This window comes from Chiroxiphia lanceolata, chromosome 6, assembly GCF_009829145.1.
Source record: "Chiroxiphia lanceolata isolate bChiLan1 chromosome 6, bChiLan1.pri, whole genome shotgun sequence".
Taxonomy (NCBI): domain Eukaryota; kingdom Metazoa; phylum Chordata; class Aves; order Passeriformes; family Pipridae; genus Chiroxiphia; species Chiroxiphia lanceolata.
This window is the reverse complement of record NC_045642.1, coordinates 54,284,592-54,302,822: the sequence shown is the minus strand read 5'-3', so window position 1 is coordinate 54,302,822 and position 18,231 is coordinate 54,284,592. Positions and strand designations below refer to the sequence as shown.

General features: G+C 46.9%; 1 protein-coding gene across 1 annotated transcript; it reads left to right on the top strand.

The window, feature by feature from the left end:
• Positions 1-1,314: 1,314 nt before the first annotated feature.
• Positions 1,315-3,236, top strand: ANKRD9 (ankyrin repeat domain 9). The gene is made up of 2 exons (XM_032691537.1): positions 1,315-1,364; positions 1,707-3,236. The coding sequence occupies exon 2, from the start codon at positions 1,757-1,759 to the stop codon at positions 2,630-2,632; it is 876 nt and encodes a 291-aa protein (XP_032547428.1). The 5' UTR covers positions 1,315-1,364; positions 1,707-1,756; the 3' UTR covers positions 2,633-3,236.
• Positions 3,237-18,231: the final 14,995 nt, after the last annotated feature.

Sequence of the window (18,231 nt, the reverse complement as noted above, 5' to 3'; positions counted from 1 at the left end):
TGTGGCTGTTCCCTGTACACACACATTCTCGGGCCAAGGGACTGCAGGAGCCCAAGGGGAGTCTCTGGCGCAGGGCTGTAGGCAGTGCTGGGCTCAGCCCACACCATGGCCATCTCTTTACCCTTCTGTAGCCAAAACCTTCAAGGCAAATGTCTGGGAGACATATGAGAGGCACAAGTTTAGCAACAAGCACATGTGTGCACACGTGCGCCGGCTGAAGGGTGGTGCCAGTGCCAGGCTCCCGCCAGAGCCACCTATGGGGATGGGCAGGACAAGCCGGGGATTGGCACAGGCCAGGCTGGGCCCTGCCAGGATGGGCGGGGGGTGTGACACCACCTGCCCTGCACCCATGTGCCCAGGCACTGCACATCTGCAGCCTCCTATGCCCAGGAGCCCAGCTGTCCCACAGCCCCTGTGCACAGGTCTCACTGTGGCCCAGATGCCACGTGCCCTTGACCCGTATGTCCAGGTCCCGGTGTGCCCCAGGCACAGACTTGGGACCCTGTGACCCTGGGATCCTATGCTCTCTGCTCTCTTCATCCCTTATGCCCAGAACCCCATATCCCCAGCACCCTATATCCCCAGGACACCATGCACCGTGCACCTGGACTCCAAACCTCTGGGACCTCAGCAGCCCAGGACCCCAAGATCCTGTGCCCTCTGCTCCCTTCACCCCTTATCCCCAGAAACCCATATCCCCAGAACACCATCCCCCCAGGACACCATGTACCTACACTCTGTATCTCTGGGACCTCAAGAGCCCATGACCCCGGGATCCTGTGCTCTCTGCATCCCTTATCTCCAGGACTCCATACCCCCAGGACGCTATGTAACTGCACTCCATACCTCTGGGACCTCAGGAGCCCATGGCTCCCGTCCTGCTGAGACCCCACATCCCTGGCACCGCATGTCCCCAGACCCTCGCGACTCCATGCCCCCAGGACCCCCATGCTCCCGGGCCCCCATGTCCCCAGACCCCGGGACCCCCACGCCCCCGTAACCCCACGCCCCCAGTCCCCGTTCCCCCCCCCAACCCAACCCCGGCAGCGCCGCCCCCGCCCCGCGGCATTCCCGCCCCGCCCCCCCGGGACTCCGCGCCCTCAGCCAAGTTTCTTGGAACTTTGCCTGGCGTGACGCGCGCGCCGGCGCCGGGCCCCGTCCTCCCGGCGCAGCCAATGGGCGCGCGGGGCGCCGGGGCGGCGGCCAATCGGCGGCGGCCGGACAGTTCCCCGGTCCTGACCGACCTTCACCGCCCGCGCGGGGGGGGCCATAAAAGGGCCCCGCGGCAGCGCGCGCCGCTCCCGCCTCCCGCCCCTGCGCTGCGGCGGACACGGCACGGGCGGCACCGCGGGACCGGCGGGGAGGTGAGCGGGGGGACGGAGGGGCGAGGGGGTCTCCGTGCGCTCGGGGGGAGGCCGTTTCTCCGTAGAGCACCGGCGTGCGGGCGTCCTGCGCGCCGCGGGGAGGCCGTTTCCGCGTACCGGGTTCCCGTGCACCAGGATCGTGGGCGTCCTGTGCGCTGAGCGGAGACCGTTCCCCAGTACCGGGTGCCCGTGCGCCGGGACGTGGGCGTCCCGTGCACCGGGATACGGGTGTCTCCTGCACCGAGGTGCCGCGGCGGCTGGGGGGGCGGGCCGGCCAGTCCCTGCCGCAGCCCCGGGAATCCCGTCAGCATCCCGGTACTGACCGCCCGTCCGCTCCCGCAGGTCCGGGCCGATGGTGGGAGGCAGCCCCCGGCGGAGCCCGGCCGCCCGCCATGCCCTGGAGCGTCCGGTGGGTCGGCGGCTGCGGCGCCCAGTCCCAGAAGCAGTGCAAGAAATCCTCCTTCGCCTTCTACCAGGCAGTGAGGGACCTGCTGCCCGTCTGGTTCCTGGAGGACATGCGGACCATGGAGGTCTTCCACTGGGAGGACGGGGGCAAGGTGAGCGTGTACTCGCCCTCGGAGGCGCTGCTGTACGCGCTGGTGCACGACCACCAGCCCTACGCCCGGCACCTGCTGACTAAGTTCCCCCAGAGCGCCCTGGCCGTGCCCAGCCAAAGCTTCAGCTGCTGCCAGTCGGCCCCGCACCTGGCCATGGCCGTCCGCTACAACCGCGTCCGGATCCTCTTCCGAATCCTCAAGGCCATCCAAGCCTTCCCGCCGGGCGACAGAGCCGGGCACCTGGACCGCCGAGGCTGCAGCCGCGTGGAGGGCGGCAAGACAGCCCTGCACATGGCCTGCGAACTGGTGCGGCCCGAGTGCCTGCTCCTGCTGCTCGGGCACGGAGCATCGCCCTCCCTGCGGGACAGCGCCGGCAACACCCCCGTCGACACCCTGCTGCAGCAGATCTCCCACATGCCGGCGGCTAACATGCGTGCCAAGCTCCTCTGCCTCGACTGCCTCTTCCTCTTCGTGCCTCAGGACCTCCAGTTTGCGATGAAACAGCAACTGTTGGACAACCGGCAGCAGTGGCAGGACCTCCTGGGGGAGAACAGGTTCCAGTGCCTGGTGGGCTTAGCTCCCCCATCACTGTTTGTCGGAGCCATGCGTGTCTTGATCAGGACCATTTCACCTGAGCATTTCCCAGAGGCTCTGGACAATCTGCCTCTGCCTCATTTTCTAAAGCCTTTGGACTTGAAATTGGAGAGCTAGAGGGGCGGTATGAGAGCCTCCCGCTCACCTGACAGAAATAGACTTGTGCTAAAAGTGTATCAGTATACAAAGCTGCTAATGCAGTGGCCAAGTATCTGTTTTAATGAGAACTGTATTTTTAAAAGAATTATATCTGGCACTTTACAGTATATTTTATTTAAAGACCCTTGTGATGAGGTGAGGGCCATGCTGCATTTTATAAAGATATTCTATAGCATGTACAAATGAGGATATGCGGAAGAACATATTTGTAAATACATCTGAATAAACCAGTGGCAGATGTGATCAAAATACAAATCAAGCAACTGAAAACCCTGGAGTGGCATGTGCCTTGGAAGAGCGTGTGCAGGGTGGGGGAGTATCTTTTTGTTAGGATTTCCCTGTTACATAAGCCTTGCCGTCCTGGAACAGGATGACTCCTTTTTTACAGCTCTCCTAATACATCTTGGCAGAGATGCGGGGTTTTTTTAAAGGCACAGATGAAAACTTCCTCATCTTGTACACAAGCCCAAAGAGATGCCAGATACTGTTACAACTTCCCTAAACAAGCCTGCCAGAGATGTGCATGTGAACAAAATATATTTTAAAATATGCATAAATAACAGTTGGCTTCCTTCTAAAGTTCTCTCTATTCCTCTTGGAGGACCAAGGTGCTTGTTGTCAGGCAGTGGAGACCTGGAGTACACACACTGCTCTGGCCAAAATTGCTCCCGCCCTAGCAGGGCTGGACCCTGGAGCCCCTCTGTGTGATTGCTGCAGGGTGAAGAGGGTAACACACAACAGGAGGGCCAACCTGCTTGTGCCTGCTCTCTGCTATTCGCAGAGGGATTTAAGGAGGTATGGCAAGGGCCCAGGACTCTAGAGCATGGCTTTTTGGATGGATTGTGGATTCTGGTCCCTCCACTGCCACTCCCCAGCAGGCTTAGCTTCAGCTGTCAGCACTGCAGCAGTCTTCATGTCCACTCTGGGTACCAGAGGAGTAGCTTAGATATCCAACCTTCCCCCAACTATCCCTTCAAAGATGCTCCAAGGTAGAAAAAAAAACCCCTTACAGCTGCTCCAGATCAAAAAGCCCTTTAGGGGTAATGTCCTGCTTCCAATACTTCTGTTTTGACCAAGCAAAGGGTACAGCTTCAGTTCTTTGCTCTGCAACCTTTACAGCATTCCAGGCAGTCCCTGTAGAACTGGCACTGTCCCTGCGTGCTTTGCAGGGAGCTGTGCCTGCTCCACCGGCCCTGCATTGATAGCAATCTCCTAGGCCACAGCACTGGAGCTTTGGCTCTGTTCTTGGAAGTTGTCATTGAAACTGGAGGGTTTTGTTTCAGTGCTTAAATTCATAGCCAAGGAGTTGTTTGCTACTTGAACTGTTTCAGCACTGCTGTTCCCTCTGGGGTCATCAAGGAACTGACGCGCTCAGAGAGGAGAGGCCGCATTCAAGGCACAAATGTCTTTATTTGTGAATTAATTTTGGTTAAGGCAAAAATAAGAGAAAACCACAGAATGAGGCACTATAAGCTGTTCATCCTTCAGTAGAACATAGTGGTATTTCATCTAAAATAATCTTCATACTGCAGCACAATAAAAGACAAGCCATACTTCTGAAATTTGAGAAGAAACAGAAAGAAGATTGCTATTCTTAGAGTAAGGGCACTGAAAATGTTTCCTAGAAGAGCAAATGTTCCTTTTTTTCCCAAGAAACCAAGCTGATACATGCTTAAACTAATTACCATGGGAAATTCAGGTCCCTTGCTGGAAAGCATGGAACAATTCTAACTGTTCTCTTCAGCTACCTTGTGGATTATAAAAATACAGAAATCTAAAGAACTAATCCCTCAGCCACTTACAGACAAATAGTAAAGCAGTCAGGTCTAACTTGCACATGGCAAAGTGTTGTGAGGTGGGGGACGAGACAGAGCTGGAGGTGGGAGGAAATGTTTATCAGCTTTGCTGACAGAGACATAATGCGATTCAGCAGTGGGGAGTTGGTTAGTTGAATTGAGTGCTGGAAGATGCTCCTGCTCCCAAGCTGTGAGGGTAATCACACATTGGAACAGCATGACAGGCTGGGTGGGACATCCTGCACCTTAAAATGAGCCCTTAACAAAACATGAATTTGAGGTAAAGGCTGTCCTGTGATTCCCTTCGGCCCTCCCACCAGCCCTGGGTTAATTCATTTCAACAAACAAAACGGATCCCCTCCACATGTTTGTGATGGGTCCAAAGCCAGCTAACTGCTGTGCCCTTCCTGTTATTCTGGGACAGAAGTCAGACTTAGTGCTGAGCCCACACTGGGGTTTGCTCTGCTGGAGATCACAGACGGACCTCACTGCGTGTGGCTCGCTGATGTCTGCGATGCTTCATCTGGAGGGGCTGAGAGGAACTGTGGGCAAACCGCACTGGTAACTACATGGATCACTCACCCAACTGGGTCCAGGCTTGTTTTTCAGACAGAGTCACAGCTTGGAAAAAGGCTGAGGCTTCTTGGCTTTGGAAACAGAAGCCCTTTGTTTATACATCAAGCAATAGCAGCATCAGCTTTCCTCAGACTGACCTGCCAGCATGTCTGTCCTCTGCCACCTTTGGAGCACAGTGGAGTGCAGGCTCCACAGCCTGTTCAGTTTTCTGTCTCTTGGAGAAGGCTACCAACAAAAGTGCCAATTAGTGCCAGTTGCACCACCACTGACAAGCTTAATAAAGCATACGTAGACAGGGATTATGTCACTGCAGAAGAGGACTGTGGTGCTAGAGCCAAGGAGCTGGGCCACGAGGGTGTGGGAAAGAAGATTCACCAAGTCCTAACACCATGAGAGCACAGGGGTAAGGAGATACTTAAAAGTCTTACCTGCAAGGTAAGTTCTGTCTTACCTGCATAGGTTAATGTAGTCACACAAGGCAAATCACTCATCTGTAGGAAAAGCTTTCAAAAGCATGTAATGCAGTATACAGAGCCAGCATTCCTTAAAAGCTTAGTTACAGCCAGTCCTCTAAAAAACTGCTTTCCATTATGAAAACTACTTTCTATCATCAGTGATGAAATCTAATAAATATTTCCCATGGGTTGCTCAAGCACTTTAAAACCAAAATATTCATATACTACCCACCTTTTAGTATAAAGTGGTTTTATTTGCTGTGACAGGTAAAAAAGGCCTAAAACATTTTCATTCAGAAAGCAAGGGGAGAGAGGAAGTACTGAGTTACTTTTAATTTTGACTCTGCAATTGACTCCTCTCTGCTGCTCCCAAAGTTTAGCCTGTCTAGAGTCTGCTGAAGGAGATGACGTCTACTGTAACTTTGAGTAACTCATTTAAAAGATGGATTTGTCTTCTTTTACCTAAAATATTAAGTAGTTAAAGAATTCAAACTTCTGTAAACACAAAACTAGGTGGTTTAAGCAGTCTAAAAAATCCCTTACTATAACATTTGTCTCTGATATACTGTCCTGCCATACAGGCTGGATCCTTGTCCTTGCCATGGTCACAGCCTGGTATGAGCATTGCCAGAGGTGGGCAGAGCTTAATTTTGGCAGAAGATGCCAATACTAAGCACACCTGAAAAATCACTTGCTTCACGAATATGCGCAGATATGGAATATCAAGCCTAACATGAGCTTCACACTCAGGACCATACAAAGGATATCTGCTGCAAACAGGTAAGGGTTTCGTAACAGCTTCACAGGGAAAGAAATGGGGCTGTTAATGAACAGAGTCCTCCTTGCAGACAAGCCTTGCAAAACTGAGACAGGCATTGAGTAAAGGAGAAAATGAAGGAGGAAACCAAGCACAAGGCCTGCCAGGAGAAGAGGCCTTGGCCATAGGTAAGGCTGCAATTATAGGCTGGTTTGAAAATAAAGTTCAAAATAGTAAGATCTGGCACAGAGGCATGGAAAGACAGATAGCAGAAATGGGCCAGCGTTCCAGGTTTGTTTCCTGATCCCTATTTGTCCTATGTCTGGTGTTCAAGCCATATGGGTTTTTGACTTGCAATATAAGAAATCTATTGACATCAGCAAATCATTGTGCATTGCATCATCCCGTCTGGGCAAACAAGGCACCCGTGCCATATGCTCAATATTTAAAGAACACTGTAAATCCTTGCAAACCAACTTTCATAACACCTAAGTTGGTGGCAGTATTCCCATCACTGCTCGGTGTCAGCACCTCTCTGAGGCTACACCACCATTAATTCCCAGCCTGGCTTCAGCGGTCTTTCCTCCTCCGCCTACAACATGTGAAAGAGAAGCTCTGCTTATGACTCGCTCAGACCACATCAAACTGTCCTCTATTATCATGCACAGGAATCACATCTATGGTGCTGCAAGGCTGCTGCTTGCACTGATTTAATGCTGCTCTTTCCACCATGCAGGTACATTTGCATGTATAGCACAAGAGCAGAAGGAGCCGAGCTCCCTCACAAAACCTAACTCAGCAGTCATAGCAGAAAACAGAAATATAGTTTGCAAAAAAAAAATCAGAGATCCTCACTGCTTCTACAAGAAATGGATCCAAGTTTAGCTGGGGTAGAAAGGTTGTCCCCACTTGCCCTGATGACCTCTGAAATTACTGGTATCTCTTTGCCCAGTGGTTTAGTCGATAAATGAAAAAAAAAAAATCACATAAATCAACAAAGCAAATCTTTAGAATCCTCAAACAAAGAGGAACTCATTATGTTTGGGAATTATTGCTATAGCCAGAAGAGTCCAGTCATCTAATCTCAATTGTATATGATGCAGGCCAGCAGTTCCCATGTTGGGCTTATCATATGACCGATTGACAGCATCTGCTTTAAATTCAACCCTATTTTATAGATTTTTAAACTGTGAAGCATCCAAGGCTCTTTGTGGAACTTGTGGCTGAGCCAAGCAAAGGTCCCATCCAGCTAACCTCAACCTCATCTGTCCCTAAACCCCAAAACATCCCCTGCTATCAACCCTGCCTCCTTATTCTGTGAGAGAAATTATTAATTTCCCAATGCAAATGCGAGAATGGACCAAACTGGATCTGAGTCAGCAAGGAGAGAGGCAGAGACCCAATTCAGAGAAGCAGGGAAGGCAGAAAAGGACTTTGAGCTGTCCCACACCTGGACTTCAGCTCTGGGAGCAAGGTTTCAGCAAGTCTGAGCCAGTAAGTCAGGACCGTGGGTGAGCTCCAGTCACACCAGCCATTGTAAAGTTATTTTCCCTGTACTACAAATCTAATGGGAAACAGTGCAAATCAACACTTCTCCTTCAGGAAAGGATATTGGGCCTGAAAAGCCCAGTTCTGCAGTTCAGGCCTGATGCAACCCATTCGGAGCCACGGCAAGATACCTGCACACCTGGGATGTGAAGGGACACGATGGGCCAGTCTCCCCTACCCTGTGCTCCCCAACTAAAGCAAACACAATGGCAATAAGCTCCATGGATATGAAGAGGGAGATGAACAAGGCATTGGGGCCAGCCAAGTTCTTCCCTTAGGGTCCCCTGTGGAAAGCAGTGGAAGGAGGCCAAGGGAGGAGAAAGAGACTTCCAGGCAGAAAGCACTTGGCTGCATGCCTCAGCCAGGACAGGGAGCAGCTTCTAGCTCCGAGGGCAGCGCCCTCCCTGCTACTTGGCTCATTGATTCCTGCACCCTTTGCCATGAGCACCACGGCTCCTCTCCCACAGCCTCATGGCTCTGAGGGCCAACTGTCTGTGCTCCCACCCAGTAATCAGGCAGTGTCCACAGACCCTGACTCTGTTTGGAAGACTGGGCAGCCCCATCTTCTCTCTCAGCCAGCAAAGCTCCTTTGCCCAAAATTGTCCCTCTGCTCCTTTGTTCCAGCCCCAGTGGTAATTACTGTTTTGATGTAAGGGGTGTTTTTTTGCCATCATGCTCTTAATATTCAGGCTTTATTTTATAATCATTAGGGTTTTTCTTTTTCATAGGGCAAGTAAATTGTAGTAAACACATACTACATCACACTCTTGTTTTTCATGTGATGTCATTTCCCTGACAATGTTTGCAGCAGCGTTTTAGAGCAAAGCCTAAATGGATAAGTAATTTCTAATTCACAGTAAGAGAGAGAATGAAGTCCCTTGAGGAGCTGAGTTTTTGAACATGCTTTCCTCCAAAACCATCTGCTAATGCTCTCCTACTCCCTCCAACTCCTGCAATAAGGAAAGCTAATGATGGTTAGTGACTCTAAGTGACAAGAAAGAGGGATGCAGACTCAAACTGATTTCAGTTTCTTGTTAATGACATGCTCAGTCAGGGCTGTGGTCAAAGGCAGGCTGGATAAAAGTCCCAAACTAGTAATGAAGGTGACCGAAGTGACTGCTTGCCCACTGCTTCTGTGAGGAGATGGGCACATCGCTCTGTGTAACACATCTGCAGCCTTGCCCAGCAGGAGTGGGGCTGGGCCCCTGGGGACCCTGAGCCTCCAAAAACTGCCGAGAGCACCGCAGGGCCACAGAGTCACTGCAGAGCTCCCAGCACTAGCAATGGGAAAAACACTCACATGCCATTGGGAAGGGCTTGGCACTCCCTTGGGTTTGCCTCCTCCTTCAGATGCCCAAGGTTTGACTCAGCTTTGCTGCAACCTCATTTTCCCTGCCAGTAGCAGCACCAGGGCTGTGGTTAGACCACAAACGCCGTGGCAGAAAAACACCTCCTGTGACAGCCCTGAGCTGCTGGAAAGGCAGACCAGGTGAGTCACTCACTGAGTCACTCATCAGGTAGAATATTTTGAAGAATAAAACCAGACAATTTCCTTCAAAGTGAAATGCCAGCTACTTATCACCCAGGCTGCCTTCAGTATGGAGAAACGCTGGCTGTGGTGTTGGAGCTCTGTACAACATGCCAGCCAGAGATGGCCACTTCACACCCAGCAAATTCATCCCAACCTTCATGATAGGTCAGCAAGCCTATCATCCCATCAGCCATCGTGCTCTAGGTGAAAGACTCAAGGTCTATCTCCTCATAATCCTTTGCTCCAGTCAGTCTGGTCTCTATGAGACTATGACTCTTCCTGAGGGTTGTCACTTCAGACTGGGTGTGCAGTGGGAGGCACTCCACCCTCCATTCTTTCTCTCAGGAATAAAGTCCTCTCTACCAGCACAGCCTGTCCAAAGACTCTTGTCTGCCACTGACCCCTTCTATCCCCCTGATCTTCGGATGCAGGGAAATCACACTACCAGCATGATAATGGGCAAAGAGCATCCAACCTATCCTTCACTGTTGAAGGGACTGGGTAAGTCCCAGCTCCCCAGTGAGATCAGGCCCCTGTGGAAGCACACAGTAGGGGGCAGCTGGGGGGTTGGGAAGACAGCATGGCCAGGCAGACAGTGGGGCCAAGCACCACAACGCTTTTATCATGAATAATGTGAGAACCTGAGGTCCTAATTCTTTGGTACCACACGGTATCAGCTGTGCTTACGTAAGGGCTTAGATATGCCTAGTAACGATGTGACTGAGGTACTGAGCCACTGCCCACGTGATTAACAACCAACTCAAATCACATCTACTCCCCCTTACCAATTTAGAGACACAGAGCAGTTAAATCCCAGCTTCTGAGCTCAAGCTTTTTCTGTGTAACATCAGCAAATATTCTTATCAGTAACATCAGTAAATATTCTTATCAGTAATATCAGCAAATATTCTTATCACCGGAGGTCTCTGGCTCAATATGGCCCTGCAGTGGCCTTTAAATCCTCAAGTCTTGCAGGTACTCACAACACAAGCCAGCTAGCAGCAGACATTGTCCTGCAATGGTCCATGCTGCACGTGCAAACAGCATTTTTGCTGGTACCAGGCAGGTGTTTCTCTCTGCTGTGCAGCTAAGCCCCCTGGGGCTAGAAGGAGAACCACAACACTCTGCTCAAACAGCAGGACTCTGATGTGTTCCCATCCTCTTTCCACTTCAGCTGAATGAGGGGAGGAGGAAAAAAAGGGAAGTGAGTTGCTTTGCCAGCCCTGATAGTGAAGGAGTAATTTTCCAAGCTAAAGCCAAGCAGAAGAGGGAAGAAGTGACACAGAGCCTGGTTCTGCCCACCTCCAATTCAGAAAGAAAAGCTCTGCTTAGCAAATGCTGTGCCTTTCAGAGGGCGCTAAGCAGCACTGAGCACTCACTCTGGGAGGTAACAAGTCCCAGCTGTTAGTCTGGATCTGCATCTATTCACCTTTTCAGCATTTGCAGTTCATGCATGGGAAGTGGCACTGTACTGTACCAAACCAAGGACACAGAGCTGGGAGGGTATTCGGAAGTCTTTTGTTCCAGAATCAAAAGAAGTCTTTCCTGCCTCCTTCTTGGGATTTGATGCTTTAGAAACTGGTTGCTCAGATACCAAACAAATCTTGTGTAGACTCCCTGTTGAAACAAAAGCATAGAATTTTATGCAACCAAATCCCTGCTTTGGACTGTGACCTTACCAAGCCCTATTCATTAATTAGGCTACACTGACGCTTTACTCAGATCCAAACCTGATACTGATGCAGCTGACCCTGTAGGAGTCACCCTTCCAGACAGGACACATAACAAACATGTTGTTTTAATACCACGTTGAGACCACAAGTGGCCTCGATGACCTAGACATTAAATATGGTGTGGCAGAATGACGTGTGTCCTACCTCTCTAGCTGGTGTCTGGGAAGAAAAAAATCCAATTTGGCTATCTGAGCCCATGACTTTTAGCTCAGCTAGCAAAGAACTGGCACGCCCTGTGACAGCAAGTCTTGAGCTCTGAGCCTACAGGGAACCTGTATTCTTTGAAGTATCAAAACACGAAACTAACACCACGCTCGTGGCATTTCTGCCTGCCTTCCTAGATCCCCAGCCTCTGCAACATAAATCTTTATGGAATTATGGGAAAACATAACTCTTTATTGGTTTGTTGCTCACTTTTCTATCACTGTAGGATGTACCTGCTCTGATCATCATGCCGCTCCAAATCCCACATCCTCACTGTAGCTCCAAGTGTGACAACTCTGCTGAACTGGTCAGCGAGGGTCACCCCACCCTGCTCACCACTCAGGTTTGCTCCTTTCTGAGCAGCTTTTAGGAACTGCCTGACCACAGTCAGTCTGTCAGTAGCAAAGCTTTTACTCCTATTTCTTGTTTGCCTCCTCTCTGTCTTAATCTGCCTTAAAATTTACTCCTGATCATCCCCTTGGAAAGTGCTGCCACCAGAAGAAAACAGGGAGAAATACATAAGATGGCTGGTTTTGGAGACGATTACCAGGTAATAAGTAAAAGGGTTACATCACACAGCTCAGGTCTGTTGAAATCAAAGACTGTATGTACGCATCCACTTGTGGATGGATCACTTCTGTGGAGAAAGACTACTGGAACCAGCACCTAGAGCTTGACAAAAATGGATTTACTACATAAGTCTAACCATTTTCCTTTTACAAATCTTCCATACTGTTGTAATGCCAAATCATCAGTGGTCAAATTAATCTCTCTTATTTATTCTCTTGACATACTGATTCTGAAAATAAAAACAAACAAACCCCTTTATGTTACAGGTATTACAGGTGATGTTACATGTGTTATTAGCCTGCTGATTGCGTTGCTTTTGTACCTCCTCTACAATAAAGAGCCCTGTTTTCAACACAGGCCATCAATGAGCCCTGAATGTTCTCAAGGATACGAGAACTGCTGGAGGACTGATGTGCAGAAATGCTGAGTGTTCACAGCACCAAGTGACTGTATGGGCCACTCACTCAAGAGTTGGACTTGATGATCCTTGTGGGTCCCTTCCAACTCAGAATATTCTGTGATTCGTGTAAATGACATCAAAGAAAGATGCACATTTTCTTCACCTTCAAGATTCCTAATGGCTAATGCCATTCAGATCTACCAAGCAGAACACAAAAGGACCTAAGAGTACTTAAAGTGAAAACAATGTGTTATCACCTACATAAAAGAATCAAGCAAAGCAACAAAACATTAAATGGCTCTGATAAATGAGATGTTCTCATCCCTTTCTCTTTACAGGGATTGTTCCCTTTGTCCAATCTTAAAGGCTTCATGGAATGGAACTGCCACCATTTCCTGACAACAGCACAACCTACTAAGTCTTATTATAAGGAAATGTTTCCTCCATTAAGCCTGATTCTTCTTTCCATAGATAAGAATTATTCTCTTCAGTGATCTCTGAAACCATCATCTTCCCTCTGCTCTCCCGAGCAACCATGGATTAAGGCAGGTATTCTTTAAAGGCTCTTCCACTTTCATCCCCTTCTCCAAGGGGGAGCATTATCTCTGCTCATACTGGTTTTCTCAGAACGTCTTTTATGAAATTTAGGTGCTTCCAGCTGTTTTTAGTAACCTAGATGTGAACACATCAATATCAGAGGGAAACAAAACTACATTAGCTCTACATGATGCAGAAGAGCTTCACCCCAAATCAGGACCAAAACTGCAAACATTACACAAAACCAACAACACAGGCCCCCCGTGACTTGACTATCTTTCAAAAAGATAAGCTCCTGTTTCCCAACCAGTGGCACAGACCTGCTTCCAAAGATATCCTTTATGTGAACCACAGCAGAGACACTGGGATAAAGAGAGGAAAAAACCATGTTTCCTTCCCCAAGTGTCATCCATGTTAAAATTTTATGAGTCATTACCAAAGAAGAAAGACACTCAGTACCTGGCTATCACATCATAGCAAGTAGATGCATTTATTTTGCAAAATCACTCGCTTGGGATGGCTTCCAAAAACATCCCATACTTGGCTGAAGAGAAGCAGAGTTGCCTCCAGGGATGTCATATGGCAAAGCATTAGATCCTACTAATAATATTCCTGAAGCCGTATCCAGGATCGATTGTAATGAAAGCTTTGCCATGGATACATATAGGACTAAATATGAAAGACAAGAGTTCCAATATTCCCTACTTGCCTGGCTGTGTTTTCACAAAATAGTTTTTCAAAATAGTCCAAAACAAAAGTGTTTTTCTCCCCTAGTCACCACAGTACGGTTATAACTGGGACCAGTTCTTCCTGAGCTTAACATGACAACTGAATTCAGATACTGTAACTCTGCTATTGGGAAAACAGCTAAATACAAGCTAAGACATCAATTATACCAGTATTAATAAACAAAAGTAAACTCATTTTCAATAGCTGTCGGATTATTTATTCTTTTTGGAAAAACTATGTACGTATTCCCACTGCAGCAGTGTTTATGGAGCAGTGGTTCTCAAAGATGCTCCATCAAGCACTGACAACAGGGCCACATTTGTTTACAGAAGTGTACAACTTCTACAGTGCTTTTCATTAAAAGCCTGATGGAAAAAGTGTAGGATAATCTGAAGTTTTAGTGGTGACCCAGGACAACGCACTCCAGAATCCGAGGAATTGCTATTTTACATCTACTCACTCTGTACAAGTTAGTAACTGTAAAACTAACAGAGATCAATAATGAAAGGTAAGAATCTTGAATGCAGAATGTAAATAGGACAATAATATGCAAATTATCTGGGTGAGGGGCCTAATTCTTGGGTCTGTTACACACTGGATTTCAAAATACCCATTCCAAGCTGAAAATCATTGCCACTCATTAATGTCCTAAAAAAATTGTAGATGGTAGATACAACAAGGGCTGTGCTTCTCCCCTCAGTGATAACTTCTTTAACTTTTTAAACGAAACACTGCATGAGATTTGGTGAAATTCATCATGAAGAGAGCATAGACAAGATTTCACATGTAATAACTGATCAAGGATGAGATTTATGTATCTGTTACACTGATGTGTTCCACCTTGGCTCACTTTAGGATCTGCAGCAGGGAACTCCAGATCTAAAGCAAGAATCCTTAGAGACAGACCTAAGAAACCACGTATTTGCCAAGATCTGCAAAAGATTCCTATTATTCACCACAGAAGCTGGCAAAACCCACCAGGCAGGGAATCCTATGTAGGTGACGAGCCTGTCCATGCTGCCCAGAACAAACACGCTAAGGGAGACACTGAAATCTGGGCTCTTGGCAGCACAGTTCTGCAGAGACAGTATTATTCTTTAGGTCTCTGAAGGTGACAGCAAGATAGATGCCAACCTGCTTCTAAAACTGGCTTTGAGAAATCACTGGCTGTCTGATTGCGAAACTCAGGGATTGAATGAAGCATGGCCTTTTAAGTGAAAGCTGAGCTCACCTGGCTCAGTATGCTTTGAAAACTCATCTAGCCCATTAAAAAAAAGAAAATACCCAACCAACCATCTGTCACCTTCTGTCTTGAAAGTCTTCTATTAAAATCGGGTTTAAGAAGTTACTATATTGCAAGCAGTCAGGAATGGTGAAAAACATGCTGCAAAGGACTGTGGGCAAGGTTTGATACAAAAACCTGCTGGTTTAACACAAAAACCTGCTGGTTTAACCTTTGTTTTTTTATTTAAACAAAAATTAAAGCGAGGAGAGATGCTTCACTACCTCCCTGGACCTCAACTCCTGTCCTATGGCAATTAGAAGATGGGGAGGAAGGAAAGCAGGTGCTCAGAACTGCCTCTACACTCTCCTGAGTTTTCCTCCCAGGAATGCTCCGTATGGGTGCCATGTAAACATGTAATTGTGCATGGAAGGGCAGGAGAAAGATCTCTCCACTAAGCAAAGAACAGTATGAAAAGCAGCTAGGAGGCCCTGAAAGCAACAAGACTCAGCTTCCCAATGTATCCATTCCTAATACAGACAAACACGTATTTCAGATGTTTTTGTTGTTGCTTTAAACAGACCCCATGTTGACAGTACTTTAAGTAACCAGCTAATTAGACCCTGTAGCCCGACAGATCTCCCACACAAGTACCTATGGCATCGATTTTTAACAAGGTCAGCATTATTAGTACAGCAATTATAAAATGAATCAACAGTGCAAAACATGTTATTTCAGAGTGCTCCACTGATCATTTACCATGTTCTCCTTAACTTAAAAGGATTGACTTGCACCACAGCACCATGGAACAAAGTGCAGATCCACCACTTCACATGTTTTTATTCCCAGTTTGGAGCGCTGGGTGCGGCTCATGGAGGGAACAGACTAAAGCCCATCTGCTGAGGCACAAAACGGATTTAGCAAGACAAGCGTGGGAGCTGAGCAAGTAAAAGTTCAGTCATTCTAGCAATTACCCTACTTACTTTGCACTTCCCATGATCAGCTGGCCGGTCTGTTCCCTAGAACAACCGGGGATTGTGGGGTTTCTTGCTGGTAGTTGCAGTTTTTCCTCTGCAGCTCAAGCAAATTCATTCTCTTTTGTACATATCCCCCTGCTCTGTAGCCAGGCACACGTGCCAGGCAGTCTGCTGGGGGCTTCCCTGGAACTTTCCTTCCAGGCTTTTATTTTTTTCTGGGAGAGATCTAGTTAGCTTGATCTTTCACCTGACCCAGCAGAGCTTAGCTAAATTCATCCAGCCCCTAGTTAGGCAAAACACAGCAGCCTCAGCAAGGAGTCATCTCGAGTATTCTCATTTCATGCTTTAACAGACATAACACCTGTGCCACTTCTCCATTCCATACAGAAGTTACTTCTGCACACCCCTTAACAGCAGAGAGCTCCCAGCCAAGGGTCACCACACTGATTAGACAGCAGGTCCACTGAATACAAATAAAGGACACAGTCAACTTGTGCAAACTCAAGACAGTAAGTACAGGACATCAATACAATTCTGTACACATCCTTAGGTATATTTTATCTGGATATGAGATTCAAAACACAAGTGTTGTAAATTGAAGTCTCCTTCCTTTATCTGCTCTAAGTGTATCTCAGCTGAGGCTATGAGAAAAAGTATATTAAAATAGAAAAATAAGACACTGGTTTCTTCTATATCAGAAATAGTGAATAATGTTTGAAAGATTAATTCATAACTGCAGCTCCACTCACTGCTATTCAGTTGTGCACTATTCAGTGCCTCTATCAGAGAATCACAAACTATAAAAATCACTATATTTTAAAGTAATTTCTGAGGGCCAAGATGGAAAGGGCATTTTTCAGTTTGGAAGATTTAGTATTTTTCGGTACTTTATAATCACTGTATTAGCTTTTAGAGAACAAAAATCAAATCTTTTATATATGTGCATATATATACTTATATATAAAAAGTCCACTATCTGTAAAAACATAAAGATTCTCAACAGATCTTTACTTTTTCTATACTTTTTTCCTCCACTAGCATCAAGCAGGATTTTAACTTTATGGCTAATATAACAACTTTGATAGATGTATTTAAATAGATTTCAAGTCAGGCAGACTCAAAAACCAAAGGAATCATTGTGGTAATTTCACACAGCTTCCAGTATGATACCAGCCACAGTATATTCTAAAACATTTCCTGCATTGAACCCATTCAAGTGATGAGAAATGCATAGCTGATAAACCTAGATATTGCTATTCAGCAGACTAAGGAGATAATTTCATTCATCCAGATATTTTAATCCTTATCAGTGGACCTTTGGTTGTAGTAATTCACAAAAGATAATGACTGCAACTCAACTTTCGCTTTCCAGTAATTAAAATTTAGTCCTCTGTATTACAAGTTCTCTTCTGTCCTGCTGATGTGAGAGTGGTTAACTACTATTGTAGTTATTTAACTGCAATAACTTATTATTAAACAATCAGGGTGATCTACTTTGTTTGGATACATCAGCTTTCTTTGCTGGCTACTTGCCACCACAATACTGTTTCCAACACGCAACTTTCAGGAAGGCTGCAAAAGGAATAAAAGCTTGCATCTCATATTTTACCACTAGAAATCCTCAATCCAGATCTTATCTCTCTGCTTCTGACAGGAAGGATGGAATCTGGACAGGGCTGGTTATGTAAAAACTGAAGACCAGAGAATTTACATCGAGGTAATGCGATCTCCATATCTTCATACGCTATGTTTTACTGATTGCTAACTTCCCAGGCCCAGCCATAGGCATACAAGCACTTGAATTTCCAGGCTCTACACTCAGAACAGCATTTACTGAAAAGCTGTCTCAAGGTTGTTCCTTGAAATCTACCCAGAACTCCAGCAGAAACAACTAGCAACAGCTCACTCATTTAAGAGACTTCTAAAAAATGTAAGCCAGAATGCCACACTAGTCTAAAATAACCCACAAGCGCCTTCAAAATACTTGACAGGACTCATCTATTGGAAAGTAACATAGTGGAGTTATGGAGTTCAAACTTTCTGATGTTCACAAGTGTGTGGAGAAGAAGAGGGAATGCTTGTTCATTGCATCAGGCACTCTTTGAACAGGTACAAAGGCCACAGAAATGCGAATCTTTGTAGCTGTATACTTAAAGCTATATTTAGACAACGACCTAAGTGTTCAATATAATTTTTCTTAGTAGCAGCAGTGTTTCACAACAACACTTCTACTATCTTACTGAAGCCATTAATGCATTTTCTTTGACACTTGTTAGCAAAAGATTTTCTTTGTACCCTTTAACATGATCCTATTCATTTTTATTGCTGTGAGACACAGAAAATCAAGAGTTTCTTATATATCTAAAATGGTTGTTTCACAACAACTCATCACAGTCATTTTCCTTAAACTGTGACATAAGGATTACTCCTGCATAATAGACACGAGCTGGTGCTGTAAGGAGACTACCAGTTCCCCGTAGGAGTCAGAGAAGCAGCTGAACCAGTCTGTCAAGATAAAAGCT